At 46.6% G+C, this 23,946-nt stretch overlaps 1 protein-coding gene across 4 annotated transcripts in view; it reads left to right on the top strand.

Annotated features, from left to right (window-relative positions):
• Positions 1–536: 536 nt before the first annotated feature.
• The window catches only part of Mxi1 (MAX interactor 1, dimerization protein), a 72,800-nt gene continuing 49,390 nt past the window's right edge, over positions 537–23,946 (top strand). Inside the window, exons 1-2 of one of the 4 annotated variants that reach the window (XM_040273271.2) lie at positions 537–1,022; positions 18,164–18,296. In XM_040273271.2, coding sequence (XP_040129205.2) covers positions 761–1,022; positions 18,164–18,296 — 395 coding nt within the window. In that variant the 5' untranslated portion in view covers positions 537–760. Of the gene's footprint in view, positions 1,023–3,090; positions 3,252–17,058; positions 17,288–17,803; positions 17,825–18,163; positions 18,297–23,946 lie in introns of those variants that run through there. The other 3 variants (XM_013356575.4, XM_078051240.1, XM_040273273.2) reach the window with 3 other exon arrangements.

The following is a 23,946-nucleotide window of genomic DNA, read 5'->3' as shown; positions in this document are numbered from 1 at the left end:
AAAAATAAAAAAATAAATAAATAAGTTAATTAATTAAAAATAAAATAAATAAATTTAAAAATATATTTAAAAATTCATAGCAGCTACCATTTTGGGGGGAACTTACTGAGTGCCACGCACTGTGCTGGATGCTTTTGGAGATATTATTTTTTAAATATTTATTTTTTAGTTTTAGGTGGACACAATATCTTTATTTTACATTTATGTGGTGCTGAGGATCGAACCTAGTGCCTCGTGCATGCTAGGCAAGCACTCTACCACTGAAACCACAACCCTGGCCCCGAGATACTATTTTTTTTCTGGGAAGAAAAAATGTTTTAGGCAGGTGCGCACTAGAGATATCAGGTATTTTTTTTCCATTCTCATCAAAATACAGAGCTCTACTTGCGCTAAGATTTGGGGAGAGGCGGGGAAGGGTGCGGATTCAGGCAGGGGGCGGTCCCTGCCTCGCTTGTCTCCACCTTTTATTTTGACCGGTCGGATGGTGACAGTCTCGCACTAGGACCCAGGCACCAGAGCGCCTCCGTCTGTCCTGTAGGTTCATTCAATCTCCCATACACACAGACCCACAGCGCGAGACAGAGACACACTCACACACACTCACACACACAACTGCACGCAGCGAGGCTCTGGAAGTCAGGCCGGCTCCTCGCCCCGGCGCCTCCTCCGCTTCAGCAGGCCGGCTCTCCCTGGGGCCCCAGAGCTCGGCCCGGCCGCGAAGCCCCGTAAGAGGACGAGCTCGGCGGACCCCCGGTCCTCCATGGGCAAACGCGGGCGGCCGCGCAAGGAGGCGCGCTGCGAGGGCGCGGGGCTGGCCCCCGCCGCGCCCCTGGCCGCGGCCGCGCCCCAGCCCCCGGCCCAGCCCGAGGAGCCGGCGGGGGCCAAGCCCAGGTGCCCCTTCTCGGACATTTTCAACACCAGCGAGAACTCGATGGAGAAGCACATCAACACTTTTCTGCAGAACGTGCAGATTCTGCTCGAGGCCGCCAGCTACCTGGAGCAGATCGAGAAAGAAAACAAAAGTAAGTTTGGGGGCCCCGGCTCCTCCTCCGCTCCCTGCTCTTTCTTTCTCGCCCACTTGGGCGACCCCTGTCGCCTGCTCGGCCCGCGCCCCTCCTCCCCAACACACACATCAACCCTCGGCAGTAAAGCCGGTGACACCGGAGAAAGGACACGCACGCACGCACAAAGCTGCTAAAGATGTAACAAAGACTAGTGAGGGGGAGAGGGGGGCCTGTCCGTGCGTTGGTCTGTCCGTCTCCGGCAGGCTGCGAGGACAGCCCCGTAGCGGAGCGGGGGAGTGTTGTTGTTTGCTGACAACTGAGCCGAAAGCTCATCTCTTCGAGGTCGCCTTCCCCCCACCCCCCCACCTCCTCGGAGCCTTCTTGGGCAGACAAGTGTTGTTTTTCTGTTGCTCGTTCCTGGGTTGGGTGGGGATTAGAAGCCGAAAGTTGGAAACCGTAGCAAGCTCAGGGGTTCCAGAAAAAAAACGCACAGACACGCTAAAACAATAACAACCACCACCACCACCACTGCCACCAGGCAGCTACCCACGGCATGGGCTCGGGCTCTGGCTCTCCCTTCTGTCTACTTCGGGTTTTCCTCCCCACTCGCAGGAGGACTGAGCTCAGGCCGTCAGGTCCACGGACACAGCCCCCCCCCCCCGCCTCCGTTGCCCTGGGGTGCCACTGCCCCCAGCCCCCAAAGAAACAGGCCAGCGGGGCCAGACAGCACCAGCAGATCGCCGCGGACCCGCTGTCCTGCGCTGGGGAAACTTGGCGAGGGAGACGTGGCTAGGAGGAAACTTTGAAATCTCACAGAAACAATAGTTGGGGAAGAAGGTGTGGGCTGTTGTGTGCGATTTCTTTATTTTTCGGGAGAGAACTCCCGAGTGAGCGCGCAGAGCGAGCAAGGCAAACCCCTTCCAGGGTCGATTTCTACTGTCCCCCGACCCCCAGATTCAGGTGGAGAGTGTAGCGGTGTGTTGCGGGGGGGGGGGGGGTGCTGAGAACTCCACCCAGGCCTGGCTTCCTTTTTGTATTTGTTTGTTTCATTTTTGTCACTGCCAGCGGGTCCCCAGCTCTCCCCAGGCAGTAGACTCACAGCCCTTACGGGGGCACGCGTGTGCGGCATCTCCAACACCGTCCTCAGAATAATAGCTAGGAAAAGGAAGAAGGGGCCAAGACAGACAGAACGACAGACAGAAGGAAACTGGGATGTTTAATCTGTCCGAACAAGTAGGATGATCAATGAGACATGAGAGAGCGAGCAAGAGAGCAAGCAAGAGAGAGAAATCCGATTGCAACGTGTCAGATCTTGCACCCCCCCCCCCAGCCCAACACAACAACAACAACCCTCAAATACAAAAACATCATCGCTGACCGACACTCCAGGCCTTCAGGGGTATAGTAACGGTGTGATGGCAGTGCATTTGTGCAGACGTTGTAAGACCAAAACAAGGATTTTTGTGTTGGGAGGTCGGTGGTGCGTTCTTTTCTTTCTCTTCTCGCCTGTTTTCTCGGAATGCTTGGGTTGCGAGAGAGGTGCATCGCAGGCTGTGTAACCGAGTCGCTGGGAGATTATTAAGGGTGTGTGTGTGTGTGTGTGTGTGTGTGTGTATGTGTGTGGGGGGGTGTGGGGGGTGCATTCATCTGGAGGATAGTTTCTGAAAAGCGAGAGCTGATGGGGAGCTGGGTGAAGACGTGGTTTTGTTTGGTGTGTTTGCTTTTGTTGCAGGGGGAGGGGCGCGATTTCTTTAGCCGTCCCCTCCCGGGTTCCCGGTCTCTGGAGTCTGTCCCGTGGCGCCGGCCCTGACTGGGAGTGCACCCAAAGAGGGCACCTTGGCAGTGTGTAGCGAACCTGGCTTGCCCCCCAACATACCCCAGCGAGGCGTAATGAGGAGGCGGCCAGAGCTTCCTCAGCGTCCCGCGCCCCCCCCTTTCGCACCCGCAGACAATCGGAGACCTCCCTCCGCCCCACCCCACCCCCCCGCCGCCCTCGCCGCCGCCACCTCCTTGTTTACCCGGTGCCGGGGCTCCGGCGTGGCCACCAGTCACGTAAGCAGAAAGCCGGGCGCGCCGGGCCGGGCTGCCCGGTGTGGGGAGGGCCCGCGGCGGTCGAGCGGGGCGCTAGAGGCCGGTGAAGCCAAGGGGCTTTCTCCCGGCCCCTCTCCCGAAGCACCAGCGCTGCAAACCTGTAAGCCCCCCAGAGGGGCTCGGGAGCCTTAGCGGCCCAGTCAAAGTCAACTTCGTGTACGTAATCAGCCCCTCGGCCCCGCAGCCCCCCTCCTTCGGCAGGCTCCCCAAGGGAGTATTTTTAGCTCTCTCGGCTCTTTTCGCCACCGCTGTTTGGCTGTAAATGACGTGATGCCAACGGCCCCCAGATTTCCCCGAGAGCGTGGGGCGCTGCACCGTGTTGGGCTCCGCTGCAGGGGCCCGGCTCCAGGCCCTCGCCCGCTCCCCAACAGCTCACGGAGACGGGGGGGGGGTGATGTCCAGCAAACTCCAGCGACCACCCGCAGGACCCTCTATTACCCCCGCGGCAAACTGGAGCTGCCCACGGGGGCCACTTATCCTCCCTCCCCACTCTCCCCTGGCCCCCAGGTCTCGGTTTCCCGGTACGGAAAACGGCGGGCCCTACATCTATCTCGTTTTATTGGGGGCGCTTCTTTGCGCTGGCGGCGCTCGCCGTTGTTTTCTGCTGGCTGCACACAATGCCCGCGCGTCACGGCGGTCCGCGTGTGCACAGCAATAACGCGAGTCGGGGGGCGGGTCGTGCGTGCGCCGGGCTCGGGCACTGCGGGTCGCTCCGCGCGCGCGGGGCTTGTTTTGCTCCAGAGCTCTGCTTTCCGAAACGCTTACATCATTCAGTTGTTGGGGGAGGGAGAGGGATCTAGGCGTTCCGATAGGATTCCAGCAATTCCCAGGTCCCTAGTTTTTTGGAAGGAAGCAAGGACCCTAGCTCTTTAGTTAGTAAGATGGTGTGGGGGGTGCTCAGGTTTTGTTTGTTGTGCATCTTCTTTATAGGTCACTACTGCAAAGGGCATTGCTGGCCGGCTCAGGTGCACAACCTCTCCGCCTTCATTTCAGCGAGTTCCCCTGTAATCACTTGATCTCAGTTTCTCCGCCTCCTCCTCCTCCCCCTCCCAGCTCGAGACACATGGTTTCCACATGGAGACAAACTTCTTTCCTCCGACTGGACTTGACCTAGCTGCGTCGTCCAGCCAATCCGCAGCCTCACTCTCGTATGACGTCACGCGTTGCTGAGGCCCGAGACTGGGGGGCGGGGCCAGGATGCAGGCCAGGAAATCTCTGGGAGCTGTAGTGCAGCCAGCTGGTCCAGTCGCTTCTTAAAGGGACGCTTTTCTCCCCAGAGACTAATGTTGGCCCTTCCATTTCGGGTTCTGTGAGACCTTCCGAGATGCACCGAGAGCCCCCGGTCATGAGTTCACAAGTTCCGTTTTTACTGTTTGCAAAGTAGTCACTTGGCAGGAACTTGCCTTATTTTCCATTGTAGCCAGAACTGCTTTTCATTGCCTCCTTGAGGTTTCCTTACTAGGAGTGTTCACCAAGCTGTGGCCACAGCGCTGAACTATTTCCAGTAGATAGGGTGAGTTTTCTTGGGAAAGGGGTTCAAATTGAGTTACTCAGTGTTGACCATCCTCGGGATTTCCTAGGAAATGCAGGTACATTCTCCTCAAATGCCAAACTGATATGAATACTTAGGAGTCTCCAGTTGAAGGCCTCCAGAAATATTAGTCATGAAGGCTGTGACCCTGTTATCACAAATTCAGAACGTGTATGTAAGTAAACATACCTATGGCATCATCACCTATCTGCTTGTGGAATCCAGTGGAAGGGAGGCAATTAAGGACTAATAATTAGAAACAAGATTTAGTTCCTGCTTTGGAAAAGGTTAAAACTAAAAAGGAAGAAGAGGTTTACAAAAGGGATGTTACATGCAAAAAAGCTGTTTCATAGCTATGAGAGCAGATACAGTCTGGAGAAGAGAAACTAGCTTCCCAGTGTCTGGGGACAGTGGCTTTGGAGGCAACACTTAAGATAGGGAAGGATGTTTAGAATGGGAGCAGAAAGCCCAAGGTTGTGTGGCTCTCTGGAGTGGATTACCTGAGTTTGGGGGTGGAGTGTTAGGAAGGGCACAGATAGGCTACACAGCAGCCTCTTCCTCCTCTTGGAGGAAGCTGCTGTTGGGAGTTGCCACTGTGTGGTGTCACTTGGCCCCACCCTGCCTTCCTGACTTAATCTCCTCTGCCCAACCATGAAACCTCTGCTCCTGTCCAGCAGGTCCACCAGCAAGCAGACTTCACAGTCATGCCTCTGTGCTTGACTCAGACTCCTCCTTCTGTTTAGAATACCCTCCTGCTCTCACTCCCCTGGGTTTTCTATCTCATACCCTCCCTTTGAAACTTAGGTCAGTTCCCACCTGCTCCATGAGGCCTCCTTGCTATTTCATCCCACTTGGCTCTATTTCTTGCATCAGAGAGATGGGAGAGTGAAAGCTTTGCCGTCATATTGAGCAGGAACCTAGATTTCTACTCTGCTACTTACTGGCTGTGTGACCTTGGACACAAGTTACTTAGCCTCTCTGAGTTTCCATTTGTAAAACGGACATAATAATAGCACCTCATCACTGCTCAACAACTAAAGGAAGCACCGTTTTTAGACATTTAAAAGAGTACCTGAAATATAATAGGTGCTGAATAAATAGTAACTTCTCTGAGCTTTGGCAGCCATTACCATGTAATTCTCTACTTGCTTCCTGTGCGTTGGCTTTATCCTCACAGGAAGATTATTAGTATCTTAAGGGAAAAGATCAACTACCATATTTCAGTATATGTCACCTGTTATATATAGTACGACACCGGGCATACAAGTAGACACTTGATATAAATTTCTTGATTGGTTGGATTTGTCCTTTCCTGGCTATGGCATGGTGATCAGGTTAGAAGGCCAGGGAACATAACAGATTTTCTGAAGACTCGGAGAAGAGTTGGAAATACTGATCTCTGACTGCTATTGGTTGATAAGACCAGGGCCTGTGAGATGATGGGTCAGACTTAGAGAGCTGAAACTGAATTTTGTCCTTAGCTGTGACCCTGAGAATGAGTAAGTTAACTGGCTTAGAAAGCAGGGCGCTGGTGCGACTTATGCTAACATGGAGGGCTTTGGTGGCAAGTAACACTCAATTGGGTCACACTTCTGCAGGGGGGGCATTTTATGATGAATTAATTCATTCCACAATTATGGATTGAGCATCTACTATGTGTGATTGCTTTTTATCTGCTAATTCTGTGGGTTGATTTATGGTGTGCATGGAGGAACAGGGTATTTGTTCTTAGGAGACTTGTGTGAAGAGCATAGTTAAATCGGTCCTCTGTGTCCTCTGCCTCTTAAATTGTGTTCCCTGTATTCAACTTTCTTTTCCCCCCGATTTAAGTATGATCTCTGCCCAGTGGTCAATGCCGAAGGTAGACTTTTGTGCATATCACTGTGACTTTCAGAGTCCCAGAGCTTCCAGGGACTGGGAAGGGGATGTAGGGAGTGGGGACAAGGCCTTTGGAAGTTAGGAATTGGGTCATTCCTGCTTTGGGGGGAAAAGGAGGTTCCCTCAGGTACCAAGGGAAAATAGTAGCTGCTTATGAATCTTCTGTCTCTAACCCACATGCTGTCCCATGGGCACACCTAGAAGTGGGAACTTTTCATTTGAGGGATGTCCTGGCAAAAATCTAGAGGTGAAACTGCAGGAAATGATATAATATAAGAACTGGCTGCCATTGATTGAGCACGGACTTTATACTCAATATAAAGCTGAACGCGGGTCACCTCCTCCAGTTTTCATAGCAAGCTTATGATGCGTGCAGTTCTATTATCCCCATTTTACAGAGGAGGTAACCAAGGAGGTTGCCAGGGGTGCTGGTAACTTTCCCAAAGGTCACATGGTTAGTAAGTGGCAGAGCTGAACTTGCAACCTAGGCCTCCCATTCCAGAGCCTGCAGTCTTAACTAGACACACGTGTGCTCATTTTACAGCCAAGGAATGAAGTCCAAATGGGTGAAATGACTTGCTCAAGGTCACCCAGCAACGTGAAACAGAGCTGGTATTTGGAACACCCTGTTGATTGTCCAAGGTCTTCCTGCAATACACCTTGCTTAGAAAAGGCTTGGAAGTGAGGTTGGCCACAGAATAGCCAGCCAGAGAGGGTTTTTTTTTTTTGGTTTTCTGAGTCCGTCAACCCGTCTGGCCCTAACTCAAGTTTAGGGTTCCTAGGAAACAACACCCCCTCCTGCAGCTTTTCCCAAGTCTATCCTCTGGGCATATTAGAGGACTTGGGGCTGTTGCTATGGTACTGGGGCCAACAGCAGGTTCATCAAAAGCCGGGTCTTTTCCCTTAAAAAAAAAAAAAAAAAAAGGCAAAAACCAGGCCCTGCAGAAATGAATTGGCCACAAAGATTTGCATCAGTCATTGTGGCTTTTTCTGTTTTAGATCCCCCTGCCTCCCCACCCCACCCCCTCCTCCTTACCACCACTGCTTTCTATAAATACAGTTGGATAAATATTGATTTAAACTGGGTTTCTGGAGGAGAAGCACATGCTTGCCCTGGCTTGGTCTTCACTTAGATACCACCAGTATGTCAGGCCTGACACACCTAACCCCCGACAGCTCTGGCTTCCAAGTGACCGGGTTTGGGGAGGTGAGTTGTGGTTTTGTGGCTTTTGAGGTTAAAAAAAAAAAAAGAAAGAAAGAAAGAAAAAAAGGAGAAAAAGTAAAAAAAGCAATAACCCAGCAAGAAATTGAAATCTTCTTGCAGAGTGAAGAAAGCAATTCTCAGTAGGCAGGAATGGGGGAGGCTTATGACAGTCTGCCTTCTGTACCATCCTCTCCTTTTCCCATTCTTTCTTCCTTTCCATTTTGGGTTTCATGTTTAAAGGAGGCAGGTGGTAAAAAAGAGCACCAGAGCCAGAAGGAGCCCCTGAGGTCACAGAGCTTCTATCACCCTCTCTAAACAGGCAAGGAGGCGGAGGCCCAGAGAGGGACAGTAGCTCACTCAAGGTAACACAGCAGAGACAGAACCAGGTCCCTCCTGCCTAATTGAGAATGGGTCACAGACAGAGCCCCAAACAGCTTTTGTTTTACAGGTCAGGTGCTCATAAAGTCAGCAATTCTCCAGCCTGGTTTACTGATCCCAGGGTGTGTCCGGTTATTGCTGAGGTCATTGCAACATTCTTAATGGTCTTTCAAAATGAAGCTAATTTGAATTTGCCATACTTAGAAAAATATTTTCTTTTACATGTGGGGGATGGGGAGGAGCCAGAAGGTGGTGACAGTAATGACCACGTTACCCCAAATCCTAACTAAGGAGGAGGAATTCAATCTTCCCAAGGAGGCCTCCTTCTGAAGATGGTGGGTGTTCAGAACTCATACTGAGGCAGGGGTAGGGGGTTGGGGGTGGGGGAGAACCTGACTTCAGTTCTGCAGGAATAGATACCTGCTATCTGAGTTTTGTGCTAAATTTAAGGGAAGCAATTGTCTCTGATATCATTGTCCCTAGGGGGCCTGGCCAGAGGTGTTTAGGCTGTCACCGTCTGACTTGATTTCTCTGGCCAAACTAATGGGCACTTGCCATCATTCTTCTGGGCTAAAGGCTCCTCCTTTCTGACAGCTTGGCAGAATGCTGTTCGTATGAACTCCTTGTGAAACATTTTGAAAGTTCAGGTGACCCTTGCTTTGAGCAATAAATTTCCAGGAAATATATGCAAACAGAATCCCCTTTTTATAAAATTTAGATTAGAAATATTGTCTTGAAAAGGTTATTGCAACAACTTCTTTGATAGGTTGTAGAATTAGGCTGCATGCCAGTATCTCTCTCTAAATTTGTTCTGTGCATTTTTTTGTTTCTCGTTTGGTGGTTAAATGGGTATTTAAGAAGCACATACTTGTTAGGTCCTGAGTATTGTCCTGCCCTCATGGAGTGTGGACTCCATCCCAGTGCCGGGTTTTGGAAATTCTGTTGTCTTACCGTGAGCCCCCATAGTATGAAATGGCGTTTGACTTAGGCTTTGTGTGTTTGGTTCTAACCATTAGCACAGATAGGGTAAAAACTTATCCTGGACTTCTAAAAGGAGTAATCCTTTTCCTTGCTGCCCCCCCTCCCTAGTCCAGTGTTTAAAATGTTTTACATTTTTGAGTTTGTTCTTGTAATTTCTACAGACCTGACTTAAAAAAAAAAAAAAAAAAACCCGCCCGAGCTTAGGAATCCAAGTACCATGTAAGTAGCCTTGTAAATAAACACATTCTGCTCTCAGTTCTTTACAAATGGGGCCTCCTGCCCTTGGAGGAGTGTCCATTCCACTTACTGTGGAGCCCACTCTCCCATACAAGATGCCCTTAGTCACATACCTCTAATATCCAGCTCCAGTGTCTGCTAAGGAGATTTAAACACAGCCAAATTAGAAAGATCAACACTGTCCTGAAGGAGAAGGAGATTGGGAAATTCAAACTGAAGCCCAAAAGGGGGATCTGGATTGCCCACTATCTGAAATATTTTACTCTGTATCTTTGCTGCCATTATCAAGGACACCGAGTGAAGATGGTTTGGACGAGGTAGGCTGTTGTACTGAAGTGGAGGGCAGACCTGTTTCTGGCCATGGGTGGCAATTGGGAGCTGGTATGACCTTTGATTTTATTTCTTCAGGGTCCAGAGCTACCTTCTGGGGTCTCTGTGCCATCTCCCTCTTACTTCCATTCATAGCCCAATCATCCCTGTCCTGTTTCTCAGCTCCAAACTTCTAAGTGCCTTGCATATAACCCTCATTCTTTGTACCAGCTGTAAAGTTTAGTTCAATGCAACAGATAATTTTAGAAGAACCATGTATGGCTTCCAGTTCAAGTTGTGTATTCCAGCTCAAATATTAGCCAAATAGAAACCAATAAACAATTCTAGTCTGTCTCCTGGGAGTCTGATAACCTGTCCCCAGGAGGGCTGCTGATAAGTGCAATCTCTGTTTTCCAAAGGAATAGTGATAATGGTCCCCTTTTACTGGGCATTTACTATGTGCCAGCACAATGCTAAGTGCTTTAAATGGAATCCTCATGAACATCCAAGAGGCAGGTGCAATAATCATCCTCATTTTCTAGAGGAGGAAAGCCCCCCTTTCCCAAGGCCACCTGCTGACCACAGTGGAGCTGACACTCGTTAGGTTCTGGGAGAAGCCTCAAGGAGCCTGAAGCTAGTAAGAGGCAAAAAATAGAATCTAGAATGTTGGAAGTCCAGGCTGAGGGTCCCTTGGGGATGCTTCCCTGGAGTGACTTCCTTTTCTCCCTGCTTGTCCTAGGCAGAGAAAAGGCAGCCAAAACCTTAGTGGTGTTTCGGGGACTGACACTGAAGCCCTTTCCCTGGAGGATGATGGTCTAGGGTGTTGCTGCTGACGTGTACAGTGCCACCTTGCCCAGCAGCCCCTGGGGAACTCACCCGACCAGTAGGGCTCCTGTGGCTTTGCACGTTGGGTTCTCAAGGCTGTGACTCCACACCCTGTCAGGCCACACTAGGCTCCTGGAGGGTGCCCGAGCTTGTAGGGCAACTGGGCTGGAGCCAAGGGCTTCTGAGAGAAGCCAGAGGAGAGAGGCGAGTGTGCACTGCAGAGATGAGCTGGAGGCCTCCGGCTGCCACTGTGACATTGGGGCCAGCTGGTTCCTGTCAAGCGACGTAGGTCCAGCCAGCCTCTTCCTCTCCCGGAATGAGATCTAGGAAGCAAGAGTGCTCTTAAGTATTACCAGGTTCATGTTACTCCCTTGTTTAAAGCACTTCAGAAGTTTCTTTTCTGGGTTGGGGCTGTGGCTCAGAGGTAGAGTGCTTGCCTACCATGTGTGAGGCACTGGGTTCGATCCCCAGCACCACATACACATAAAGTCAAGATATTGTGTCCTCCTATAACCAAAAAATAAATATATATGTTTTTAAAAAGTTTCTTTTCTATGTCACTTAGAATAAAATCTAAACTGCCTGCCATGGCTTCACCTGTGCTTTTTAGAGAGAGTGTGATTCAGGGGTCAGCAGAACCTTGCCAGACACGGGGCTCCCAGGCCCCAGCCCAGACCTGCTGAATCAGAATCTGCATTTACCATCATTCTCAGACATTTGTGTGCTCCTTAAAGTCTGAGAAGATGTCCTAGATAATCTTTGTGACTCTCCAGACCCCCTCTCACTAAAGCTACCTCCCTCTTTATCATTGAACCCTTAGCCAGGCTACTTATTACAATTTCAGTTGTTTTACTTCTCATGTGTCTGTCAGGCTAAAACATAAGCACCTTGAGGACAGGGACCAGAAGTAGTTTAGTTCATTATTCTATCTTCAGCATAGTGCCCAGCGTATAATAGATACTTCAGAAATATATGTTGAAAGAGTGATGAATTTTCTGCCTTTAACTTTCTGACTTAGTGTTTCTTAGCAGGAGAGCTTTGCAGATGAGTGTGGAATATTGCAAAACTTAACATTCTTGGTTCCCATGCACCGAATTCCACTGGAATCCCCTAATCATTGCAATACTAAGACATTTCTAAAGTCCTCTGGAGAAATAGGATTGCCCTTCACTGAGACCATTGGCCTAGCCAATTTTGTCTTACCAGCACCATGCACTCAGTTGGTTCTGTTTATCCCAACAGCTAGAAGGCTGACATTTTGTCCTGAACTTTCTGGAGAATCCCAGTGTCCTAGGATCAGAATGCTAGAGCTGGAAGAGAGGGTGAGATCACCCATGTCTTTGGACAGACAAGAGCCTGGTCTTTTTACTATAAACGCTGAACCCGAGGCTGCGCCCTGGCAAGAGCCAGCAGGGGCTGAATGTGTGATTTAGTGCCCAAGACCTACCAGGGCCAAAGAGTAATCTCTACAAGTTTGTGCCACCTGAAGGCGAGTGGTGATGCCAAGGGGTGGGGTCAGGGCCACTCTAAGCCAGCTCCTGGCAGGCAGTTAGGGTGACCCAGGTTGGGGGCAAGAATGTGGGGCATCCTCTTAGAAGCCACAAAAAGTCTCTGTCAGTCTTATTGTTTTTTTAAGGTTTTAAACTCAAGTTGCATCTAACTTGAAAGACTAGATCCTTGCCATACTGAAACCTGACAAATGCAACACAAAGGAAAACTAGTTTATTCTTGCTTCTGAATATAGCTGCAAAAATTCTAAATAGTCACTTGTGGAATTGAGCAGTGCTTCAGAAGAATAACATACCATGGCTGACCAGGTCATTGCCAGCTATGGCTGAAAGTCCTGAAATCTACCAGTGTAAACAATTACAGGCACAAATGACAGGAGAATAGTGTGTGACTCCAGTGGCAAATGATGAAAAATAATTCGACAAAAGTATTTGGGAGGCATTCCTAATGGAGGCAAATACTTGATACAACAAAAGCTAGTTTGTCTGTGGTGGGTGGTCTTTTAATTAAAGTGCCATAGTGGCCCCAGAGCTTGTGTTCATCACCAGCAGAGAAGGAGTTATTCTGGGAGTAGCCTTTTCTTAGGGAAGAATGAAACCTGAACAGAAAACCAAAGCAGCTTTCAGATTCTTTTGGAATGTAACTTGATCTTGATATTTAAAGGATTGGGGCTTCACAGGTTTAAAAGATGACTTGCTCCATTTTGGTTTTATTCCCCCTTTAAACATGATAATCAACCAGAAAAAGAATTATGGAGATGAGAAGAGAGCATAGGGTTTAAGCCTGGGTTCTAATCCTTCTCCATCAATTTGATAGTTAAGCTATGTGGCCTTGGGCAAGTTACCGTGCCTCTCTGAGCTTCAGTGCCCTCAACTGCAAAATAGAGACTGGATTGAGAAATGAGTTCAGTAATATACACTTCTGTGGCATAAACCATGAAACCATTTGGGTGAACATTCACTTGGCACAACCCTAGCAAACCCTTCAGAATACCTTCTCAGTTGCACCCTAGAATGCCCCCCAAGTGGGGTGCCCTGGAGCCAGTTACATGTACATATTAACTGAGTCCTGCAATGCAGATTTCTTCTTGGGTCCAAGTTCATGCAAGAAAGAAAGAAGGAAAAGGACATTCAGGAGATTAATGCATCCATTATAATCACCAAAATAGGCTGCTGAAATAAGGGGCTTTTAATAAAATGGAAGAAGCCCTTTCCTATGAGAAGAGCTGGGTCAGGATGGAAGTCAAGTGCAGCTGTTTGAGCGTTTGCCAGTGGTCTGATCTCACCAGAAAAACTGGAGTTAAAAAACAACAAACTTCCAGATTCAGCCATCTCGGATTAACACTGCCCTCCTGCCGCTGCCCCCTCCCCCTGTCCTTTCCCTTTCTTCCCATCTGGGGCACCTGGGTAGCTTGGTGCTTTTCCGTGAGGTTGGGATGTCAGCCGGCAGCCCTGGAGACCAGAGCCCGGGGAGGAGGCAGCCACCTCTCGGGTTTAGCATTACGTCATCCCTTCTAGACCCAAATTTATCTCGGCTGCACACAGACCCGCAGCTCTGAGCTGCCGCTGACTCGAGGAGAGCTTACGCATGAAGTTAGGCAGGGCTGACTCACTGGGCAGAGGAAGGTTTTCTGCAGTTCTTCACGTTTCTGGGCCCTGGGGGAAGAGGAGGGGAGGAGGCTGTGGTCCTTGTTTTGGGGTGAGGGATGGAAAGATATCTGTTACTGTTCTCATTTAGGACCTCAGAGCTGACCCTCCCCTGTGGGCAACCTTGATTATTTGAAAACCTCCACCCTTCAAGATAATTGCAGAAAACAGTGCTTACATGGCTAAAGCACTTTGCAGATCCGGGGAAACTGTCTGAAGCACCAAGTGTCAACCTGGTGACTTTGGACTTGTAACTTAACCTCAGGCCCCCCTCCCTCTCCATCTCTCCTCTCTGCAGAAGAGATATAACACATCAGTCTTCAGTGTTATGAATTTGCAATAATCACTTAGAAATTTGCATTTAGTACACTGTGTAGGGATGGGGGGTGGAGAGGAGAGGGCACCCAAACAATTGAGAGCTTCACCAACTTTCTTCAGAAGGTAGGTTGTCCCCGTCCAGGTTGTGATTATTAAAGGGCCTGGGGACTCTGGGAGACTTTTTCCATTTTCAAAGGAGATTTCCCCAGCGAGAAATACTGGAAGGAGAAGACAGAATCAGAGACTACCGGTAAGATTCCAGATTCTTTATGCCAGTAGATTTTGGCAGCCCTTACCTTTCCCATTTGCCCAACTACATTTGTAGTGTAAGCTGGGTTCATCTGAGCAAAAGAAAAGCCATGGCTGTCTCTGAGTTGCCCCAGACTGAAGCCTGGTGCTCAGGATGGTTTGGGGTAGCATCACTCTCCTGATGATAATACCCAGCGCTTTTTGCTGTGGGAGGCCCTGGTGGCCAAGCAAGGCCTTCAGGAGGCATCCGGAACAGGGAGAAGCAGCGGCTCCTCATTCCTCAGTTATTGCTAGAAAATGCTGGAGATGTCTGTGCATAAACCAGCCCTTCACACTGCCCACTGCCCACCATCCCACTACCTCTTCTGCTCTTCACCATGGGCTGGTGACCTTTGCGTGACTCTCATGCTGTGTCCATCTCCTCATCTGCCTCTTGGCCATGGCTTTTGAGAAAAGGCTGTCAAATTCACCCTAAGGTCAACTGTGAAGGGCCACCCACAGGCCCCACACATCTATTTAACTTTGTGTTACTAATGTGCTCTGGCTCTATGATCTATGGAATTAAACCCATCTTGAATTCATGTATATTTTCAGGTTGTGTTACTTTTCTTGGTTGCATATCACTCAGGTTTACCTGCCATTGGGTAAAGTAAACTTTTGTTTGTCATAAATTGCCTTCTTCAAGTTTTGGGGGTAGCCTTTTTCAATTGAGACTCTAAAGCTTTAGAGAGGTTCTGGAAATGGTGGAAACTAACTTTCAACCGAATAATTTCTACCTTCAACAGATGTTCTGAGTGGCATTTTAAGCCATTTCTTGCCACCTCTACCTGACACATCCCTTGTTGAGGAGGTAGGGTGGTCTTTACGAACACTCAGTGGGAAAGCAGAGATCAGAAGTGACCTAGCCAACAGCTGAAAAAGCACAATCCCTTTTTCAAAGCCCTAAAAAAAATTCTCCTGTGGCTTAAGAACACCTCTCATTTTGGGTCTCCCTGAATTTGATGGAACATCTGCTTCTTAAATGTTGTGCCAAGTATAACATTTAAATGGGCTAGCAGAACTTTGCAGTTTGTGACTTCATTGGAGCTCCTGTTCACTTGGGGGGGGGGCGCGGGGGGGAGAAGAGGGAGAGGGTGTTAAAATGCAGCATGAAAGCACGAAACCCATAACATTTTTGAGAGGATAAGAAGTTCATCCCGAGATGATATTTTCTGCAGTAGCTAGTGGAATGACCTCAAGGAAAGGGGAATTCTCCTCTAAGAGCTTCCTATTACTTTGTATGTCCACCAGCAGTTTTAAATAATCAGAGTGGGAAGAAGTTATGGATATGTTGACACAGTTTCTAGCATGTTCCTAGATCATTTGCAGTTCTAATCCTCTTGTCTTCCTCTCCCTAGATAGTTGTTCTGAATTGGGGGTGATTTTGTGTCTCAGGAGATATGTGGCAAAGTCTGGAGGCATTTTGGGGTGTCATGCCTGAGGGGTGGTAGTGTGCTACTGGCATCTAGTGGGTAGAAGCCAGAGATGTGGCTAAACATCCTACAATGCACAGAACAGAACTCCTTGCTCCTCCAAGAAAGAATTATCTGGCAAATAATGGCAATAATGCTAAGATTGAGAAACTGTGGTGTGGACTTGGAGGATTTGTTAGATGAAGAAATTGGAGAGAGTGGTAGTGAGAGCTTTTAATATGGTCTCCTTTCTTTAGCCACTGCTTTCAGTTACTTTTCAACCTTTTCCTTCCTTCAGCTTGGGAGGAAACAGTGATCATCATAGCTTCCATTTGAGTGCCCAGTATGAGCTGAGTATTGAAATTATCTCACTTAATCTTCACCACAAGCTTGCTAAAAAGCTGCTGAAAGCAGCGTCCATATCTGTTTTTGTGACTACAATACACATTGTCCGGTTCAGTGCTGGGCATATAGCAGGACCTCAACATAATGGACAAGTAGAGGAATTATATCTTTTATACATTAAAAAAAAAAAAAAGCGGGGGCTAGGTTTGTAGCTCAGTGGTAGAGCGCTTGCCTAGCGTGTGTGAGGCACTGGGTTCGATTCTCAGCACTGCATATAAATAAGTAAAATAAAGGTCCATTGACAACTAAAAAAATTATTGGGGGGAAAAAGAGAAGAAAGTGAGGCGTGCAGAATTCATACAGCTAGCTTAAGTAGCAGAATCCAGATCCAACTGAACTTGGTTTAACTCCAGCACCAAATCACGTATCCACTGAATTATATCCTTCTCTTGCGGCACCAGAATGATTTTACTGGTGTTTTAAAAAGCACTAGTGAAGGACTAGGAAAAGATAATGTTAAAAAATTCTCTCTCCGGTTCTGATGAAATGATCCCTTATTTTTGAACAGCGATCATGACTTCCCAAGTGTTTCTGTGTGTGCTATTCTTGCAACGTATTACTTTGCTCATTTTGTAGATAAAGAAACCGAGGCACAGAAGTTACAGGAGAAAGCAGTAGCAGAGGACTGGAATGCGGCAGTTTTGGATAAGAAATACTCCTTATACTCCCCTCGGGTAGTTGCTGAGAAACGAGCCGCCTTGGGAGTAGATAGCACGCTCAAATCCTTCCCGCTCAGAAGTAAAGCCCTGGTAACTTCTTAGTCTTTCCACCCTCGAGGGAGAAAAGGAAACACAGGACACTACATCTCCCAGCGGCCATCGCGGAATTCCGCAGGGCGCAGGCGCTATGAGGCGGCATGCGAACTACGACTCCCAGTGTGCAGTGGGCGGGGAGGGACTACATTTCCCGGGGGGCAGAGGAAGGGGCGGGAGGAGGCGGGCCAGAGCGCTGCTCCCGCCCCTCCCCCGTGCTCGCGCGGAGAGGTAAACAAACCGCGCGCGGGCTGCAGGCTGCGCGGCGGGCGCGGCGGGCTCGGCGGAGGCGGCGGGGGCGGCGGAGAGCGCGCCGAGCCGCGGCCGGGCTGGCCCGCCCGCCCGCCGCACATGTCCCGGGACGGCGCGGGGCTGTAGCCGCCTGCGGCGCCTCCTGTCGGCCAGGGACGGGAGCGCGGAGTAGCCGGGTGCCACCCGCGGTGCCCATGGAGCGGGTGCGGATGATCAACGTGCAGCGCCTGCTGGAGGCCGCCGAGTTTTTGGAGCGCCGGGAGCGAGGTAACGGCTGGGCACCGCTGTCTGAGCCCGCGCGCTTCTGCTCCGCGTGGAACGTGCGGTGCCGCTGGTGAGGGGAGGTGCGCGCGTGTGTGTGAGGACCGGCGCGCGCGTCTCTTAGTGAGGGGGCGCGCGTGAGTGGCGGTGCGCGCGCCTGCGAGGGGTGATTTGTGTGCCTAGAGGTGCGGGCGAGTTATGGGAGGGGACGCACACGTGGGAGGGCAGACAGCTGTTCGAGAGGGGTGGCGCGCGTGAGCGTGCATTTGTGCTCCGAGGCTGGGGCGTGCGGGACCCCCTGCGCGCAAGGGCAGAATCCCGGTGGCCAGCGAGCTGGCTAGGCGACCTAAGCGAGCGTGACCGCCTTGGGGCGGGGCGGGGCGGGGCGGGGCGGGGGTTCGGGGGCTCCGCGACCGCACTGGGAAAGGGGACGTGGGCGTCGCGCGTCGAGACTGGGCGGTGAGGGGTGGGAGGCGACGCCGAAACCGGGAGCGGGAAGCTTGGCGTCGGGAGGGAGGAGGCCCCAGGGACTCGGTCGTTGAGGTATGTGGAGGACATCCTGGGGCATGAAGAGAGTTAATGGGGAATTCTGAGGGGACGTCGTGGGGTGGCAGGTAACGGGTCTGGGACAGACGGGTGTTTAGTCAGGGGGCGCTTTCGGAGAGGAGGTGGGAGGAGGCGGGACTGGGTTGGAGGGCCGTCGAGCACCTAAGGTGCTCGAGTCAGCCGCGGGAACCGTGTCCTGGCCAGCGCGGTTGTCTTCTGAACAGAGAGGGGAACCCTTTGCCTCTTGCCGCTCTCCAAAGCCTGTGGCTGCAGGGACCCTGGATGTGTTCATCTAGGGATGTCTATTTTGAAGTCTCTTTTTCTTGCTCTCTTTAGAGTGTGAACATGGCTACGCCTCATCATTCCCCTCCATGCCGAACCCCCGGCTACAGCATTCAAAGCCCCCACGGAGGTTGAGCCGGGCACAGAAACACAGCAGCGGGAGCAGCACCACCAGCACTGCCAACAGGTAGCAGTCTAGGAGGGAGCGAACACAAATCCACAGTCCCTGTTCTACTGACCTGTGTTTTTCCTCTAATGCCACTTCCGGAGCAATACAAAATGGGTTTCTTTACCACTACCCTGGGGATTTGGCACTTTTAAAATAATAAGGTCTAGGAATCATAGCCTGGCTTTCTGTTGAAGAGAAGGAATAGAAGACAAAAAGTTCTTGTTGGGACTGTTCAGATGAGAGGTCTCTTGACTGTGCTGACAGCAAGTCCACAGACTTGGCAGCATGTGTCCATGCCTGTAGCCACATGCCAAATGTAATCTTGGTCCAGCTTTCATTTTTCTTTCCAAGTTTAAGATGATCCAAGAAGAGTTTTTAAAAAATCAGAAACAGCTCTCGCAAGATATAAAGCAGAATTAAGAGCATTGTTAAAGGAATAAAAATATTTGGTTGGAATAGGAAGTTAGTGGGCATGGTCTGTTTGTTGTTCAAGGCAGAAGGGAAAGACATGCTGTGGAAGTTTTACATTATTAGAAGATTGGATTGGTATTGGAGCTCTACTACTAAGAGATAAAAGATGGTTACTCTTAAAGTAGGTAGATTTTTCAGGATATGCTTGTCTTAGAGGTACTCAGACTTAGTTGACTTCAGTTTCTGAAAATTTTTGTTACTGACTGTCTCTTTATATTTTTTCTGGGAAGCCAGTGACTCCCAAGGCTTAATCTCCTGGAAGTTTTCAAAAGTCCTTTATTTATTTATTTATTTTTGGTATTGGGGGATTGAACCCAGGGGCACTTCACAACTGAGCTATATCCTAAGCCCTTTTTATTCTTTTTTATTTTGAGACAAGGTCTCCCTAAATTTCTGGGTCTGCAACTTAGGGGCTTCTTATACTCCTTTTTATACTCCTGCCTCAGCCTCCTCATTTGCTGGGATTACAGGTGTGTACCACTGTGCTCGGTTTCAAAAGTCATTTCTTAAAACATTTGCCACCTTTTCCATCCATAAAAGGAAGTTAAATGAGACCTCTATTTCTGATTTCCTAAACACAGAGAACATAGAGAATGATTCATTTTGGGGGATGGAGCAGAGTGAATTGTGAGTAATGAAGCTTCCCTGAGGCTTTGGGAAACTCCATCCAGGTGGTTGGGTAGTTATTTGGGGAGGGAGGTTGAAGAGGGAGCAGTAGGAGATCTTGATGCGGAAAAACCTGAGGGTCCTAGATAACAGAACATGAGGTTAGATCTTCCCACTCTACTTTTCAGATATCACTGAGGCAAAACTAGGATTTGTTCTCCCTTTGACTAGCCTTTAGAGTTGCATATTTCCTTTTTGACTTCTTAAGACTGTTCTGCATTTTTTAAACTTATTTTTTAATTAAAAAATATCCCTTAGTTTAATAATTTAATTTGTGAGTCTAGAGAATTTGGTGTCATATAGTGTGTATGAAGTGAAACTATGTAGTATGATATATAGCACTTAAAAATATAAATTTGTTTGCCCTTAAACTATCAGGAATTAAACCCTATTAAGGAATTATGTATGGTTCAATTCATACGTAGATTAGAACAAAAAAAGTTTTTTAAATTTGAAAATTTAGGAAAAGTACCATATGGGAAACCAGACCTGAGTTCTCTCATGCTGTATGTATTAAGTTTTATTCAGAAATCATGTATATATGATCTCATTACATTTCTCCTCTGTCCCTGTTTTCATCTGTAAAATGAGAGTGTTAGATACTCACCAAGGTCCTCTTTTCCCCTGAAGTTCTGTGACTGATTTATTGATAGTTTAGAGATTAGTTAGTTTATTAGTGTATATTCAGTATATCTTCCTGTCAGTGCAGATATGTCATTTTTACTATCAATTCAAGGATTTCAGAAGCATAAATAAGACATTTTTGGATTTTATTAATTATATTATAGGTCACTAATAGGAAAGTGTAATTTAGTTTTCTTGTATGTGCTCAGTTTAGAATTTTGACTAAGGGGTGTTTTCTTTCATGCTAGTATTCCTGTTCAGTACTACAGTATTAATTACTGTCTTTTAGCACGGTGTGTTAGAAAGTTTGTAAAATTACAAGCATGCTATATTAGTGGGGTAGTATCCAAGGGAGAATACATATGCATTGGACTACTTAGGATTAGGACTAAAGAGGGGTAATTTTTTATGGAAATTTCAAGTAGCAAGAAAAAGAAAGATTTTAAAATGTATTTTCCTAAGGTAGGTCCATCATGTGTGTGGTTTAGGCTGAGGCGAATGAAAGAGAAGTAGTATGTTAAAGTGAAACACTAGACATTGTTTTCCTAAGCTATTTATTTAAAATGTCTTGTCCATGGAAGTAGGGAAACTAACTACAAAATTCCAGTACTGGGGTATGTAGGAAATAGTCCTTTGGTAAAAGGGCACTGTAGGCTTCCTATTAACTAAGCTTATTATTGGATTTAATAGAAAATTTTTTTATACTGGTCAGATTTGTTTATCATCTGAAACAAAGAAAGGAATGACAAGTGTATGTATTGTATTTTTTTTCCAGATTAAAAAGCTACTTGTGTAGAAGTGGCTACTCTTACTATACATCTTAAACATAGGTAACTTATGTCATAAAACAATATTTGTGCCAGGCATGATGATTCATACCTGTAACCCAGTGACTGTGGAGGCTGAGGCAGGAGGATCACAAGTTCTAGACCAGCCTCAGCAATTTAGCAAGGCCCTAAGCAACTTAGCAAGAGAGATCCTGTCTCAAAATTGAAGGGGAAAAAAAAAAAAAAAGGAACTGGGATATAGCTCAGTGATAAAGAACTCATGGGTTCAATCCCCAGAGCTCAAAACAAATAAAAAACCCCAACATTTGTTTCTTTGACAGTGTAGTATCTTTTAAGATATAATAAGTGGTAGCTGACTTCTTTTGCCTAATGTTCTCAAGTATACTATGATATTCCTAAGACAAAATGTTATTTTATAGATTTATGCTGAGAATTAGTTGACTCATAATATAAATTTTTAAGCCTCCTTCCCCCTAAATCTTGAAATCTTCTTTTCATGAAGCACAAAGGAGAGAAAATAAATGATATATTGTGATGTTACCAATGTGAACCTTGCATATCCTAGTAATCTTTATCTAACTGACAATTGGGAGGTGAGACCTATAATATATAATTATTTTTAAATACATGCTTGATTTCACTGTAATCCTGGTCATAGCTTTCTGGTACTCTTCCTATAATCAACCTTGTAAGATGTGACTGCCTCTAGAGAATCTCTCTGCAATAACTATCTGGCTCATTGGGGAACATCAGAACTTAGATTTTGTGTCACAGCTGAAATTGAGATCTATTATCTTTAAAACACTAGCCCTGATATATCTAAATATCTCTTGAATCTGGCTTCTGTTCTCGTAACTTCATTGCTATCCTAATTTCAGCTATTATCACTCACAACTGCAGTAACCTCCTCCTTGGTATTCTTGTAACAACATTCTCATGAATTCTATCAGTTGGCTTTCTTTCAGTGCCTTTAACATCACGTTTCCTTTTACCTCAAGGTCTTTGCATGTACTCTTGTTCCCTGCTGACAATAATTTTTTCTTGCTCTTTGCCAAGTTATCTCTATCTAATAATACTTTTCCTTCAGTGCAAGCATGACTTCCTCAGGAAAGCCATTCCTCGCTTCACAAGGTAGATCGAGTCTTTATATACTTCATGGCACTCCTACTTTTTCTTCATAGTGTTTATCACATTTATAGAAGTATAGTTATCTGAATATTTTGTAAATTTGTGGCCCATTTGTTGGACTAAAAACTCCAAGGGGACAGGGATTGAGTCTCTTCTGTTTAAACATTTATCTTTACTACCTGTCATATAGTGTTTTGTACACAGTAGGTGTTTTCCAAAGAATGAAAGATTTTTCAATCCCAGTTAGGCTGTCTCAAATGAAAACTTGAGTTTTTGTTTGTTTCTTGCTGAGTACCATATTAGATTAGGGGGAGAACTGATGGAAGAAAATGAAACCCCTGCTTTGGCAGGCTTTTTGATTTTATTTTGTGTTCTAAGAGATGTTAATACACTTGGAAATAAAAACAATCTACAGTATTTGAAGAATAAAAATCTCCAAATTGCCAGTTCTTTTAATTGTGTATTTTAAAAACTATACAGAAAGCTACACTTCCTTTAAAGAACATTAACTGCCATACTATGTTATCAGAATAAAGTGATATCAAAAGAACCAGAAGTCTGTCAATATCGGCATGGGGCCTATGAAAGAGAGCTAATATATTAAAATGAAACACTCAAAGAGTTATTTCTCCTTAGCCTAAATGGAAATTTCTTTAAAATTTCTGTTTCATGGAAGTAGGAAAACTGACTGTAAAATTGCAATACCTGGGACATTTGGAAAATAGTGCATTTGTAAGGGGATACTTGGAATAAATATTGTTATGACTCTGTGACACATCCATAATAATTGCATTGTTTTGAGGAGACCTAGAAAGTTGTAACCAGTTTATGTTTGGATTTCAGTTGATGGGTAATTTTTTTCTCTTTAGAGTCCTGTGGATACTAAAGAATCTCACAATGTCAACAGTTCCACCTACTAAGACCAAGGCATTAAACAAACACACACCTTTCCTTTTGCTTATAATGCTTTGGTTTAACTTTTCTTAAACTAAAGAATAAAGAAATCTTTTTGTCTTATTTAAAAGGATTGTATTGTTATAGTTTTAGCATTACATTCTTTTTGGCTATCTTCATGGATTTGTATTTTATTTTAATTTTGGCAAGGAGAGGTGGTGAATTCTTTTTCTAGAATAGTTATGGAGGATTTTTTCCAGTAGAAGTAATTCATGATCTTTTATCTTCTGTTTTAATCCTTAAATATGTACCTATTTTTTCATAGAAGAATTGAATAAGGACTAATTTATGTGAAACTTCTTTTCTGTTTTTCAAGTTTTCTATACTAAAAACATTTTCTGGGCTGGGGCTATAGCTCAGTGGTAGAGCACTCATCTAGCATGTGTGAGGCACAGGGTTCCATCCTCAACACCATAAAAATAAACAAATAAAATAAAGATATTAAAAACAAAACAAAACATAGTTTCTGCGTTCTTGTCCAATAGGGAACTCATAAAGTTTTAGGGCAAAAATGGAGAGCAGTAGTAGAAATTAAATTCTTAGTAATGTTAGTATTTTTCACTATTTTCTACGTGACGAGTGATGAACACACCTTTTGAGATGTGTTTTATGTCTTCCTCAAAACTGGGTTCAGTGAAAAATTCTCAAGAACTATTTATATGTCTCACACTAAGCTAACTGAGGCTTTCCATTAAATGCTTCATTGAAGCATAAGTTGGCTGTTGTTGGGTTTCTTATGGATGTATCCTTCTACAGGGTATTGTTTGAAGGAGATTTCATGATCATGCCCTGTAAATCAATAGGACAGCTGCTTTTCTTCCTATTTGATTGAGAGGGCTTTTTGTCAAGATATAGAATATATGACATAGAAAATCACAAATCATAGGGAATTCAGGATTTCATCTGGTATAGTTCCCTGCTTTATGAAGGTAAGATATTATCGCTCATTTTATGATTAAGGTACATGTAGCCAAGGAATGGTTTAAGTGATTTGCTTAAGCACGGGTGGTAGTTGATTTTTACTAGCAAGCTAGATT

Source organism: Ictidomys tridecemlineatus, chromosome 1 (assembly GCF_052094955.1).
Source record: "Ictidomys tridecemlineatus isolate mIctTri1 chromosome 1, mIctTri1.hap1, whole genome shotgun sequence".
Taxonomy (NCBI): domain Eukaryota; kingdom Metazoa; phylum Chordata; class Mammalia; order Rodentia; family Sciuridae; genus Ictidomys; species Ictidomys tridecemlineatus.
The sequence above is the reverse complement of the archived record's forward strand: the minus strand, read 5'-3'. Positions and strand labels throughout refer to the sequence as shown.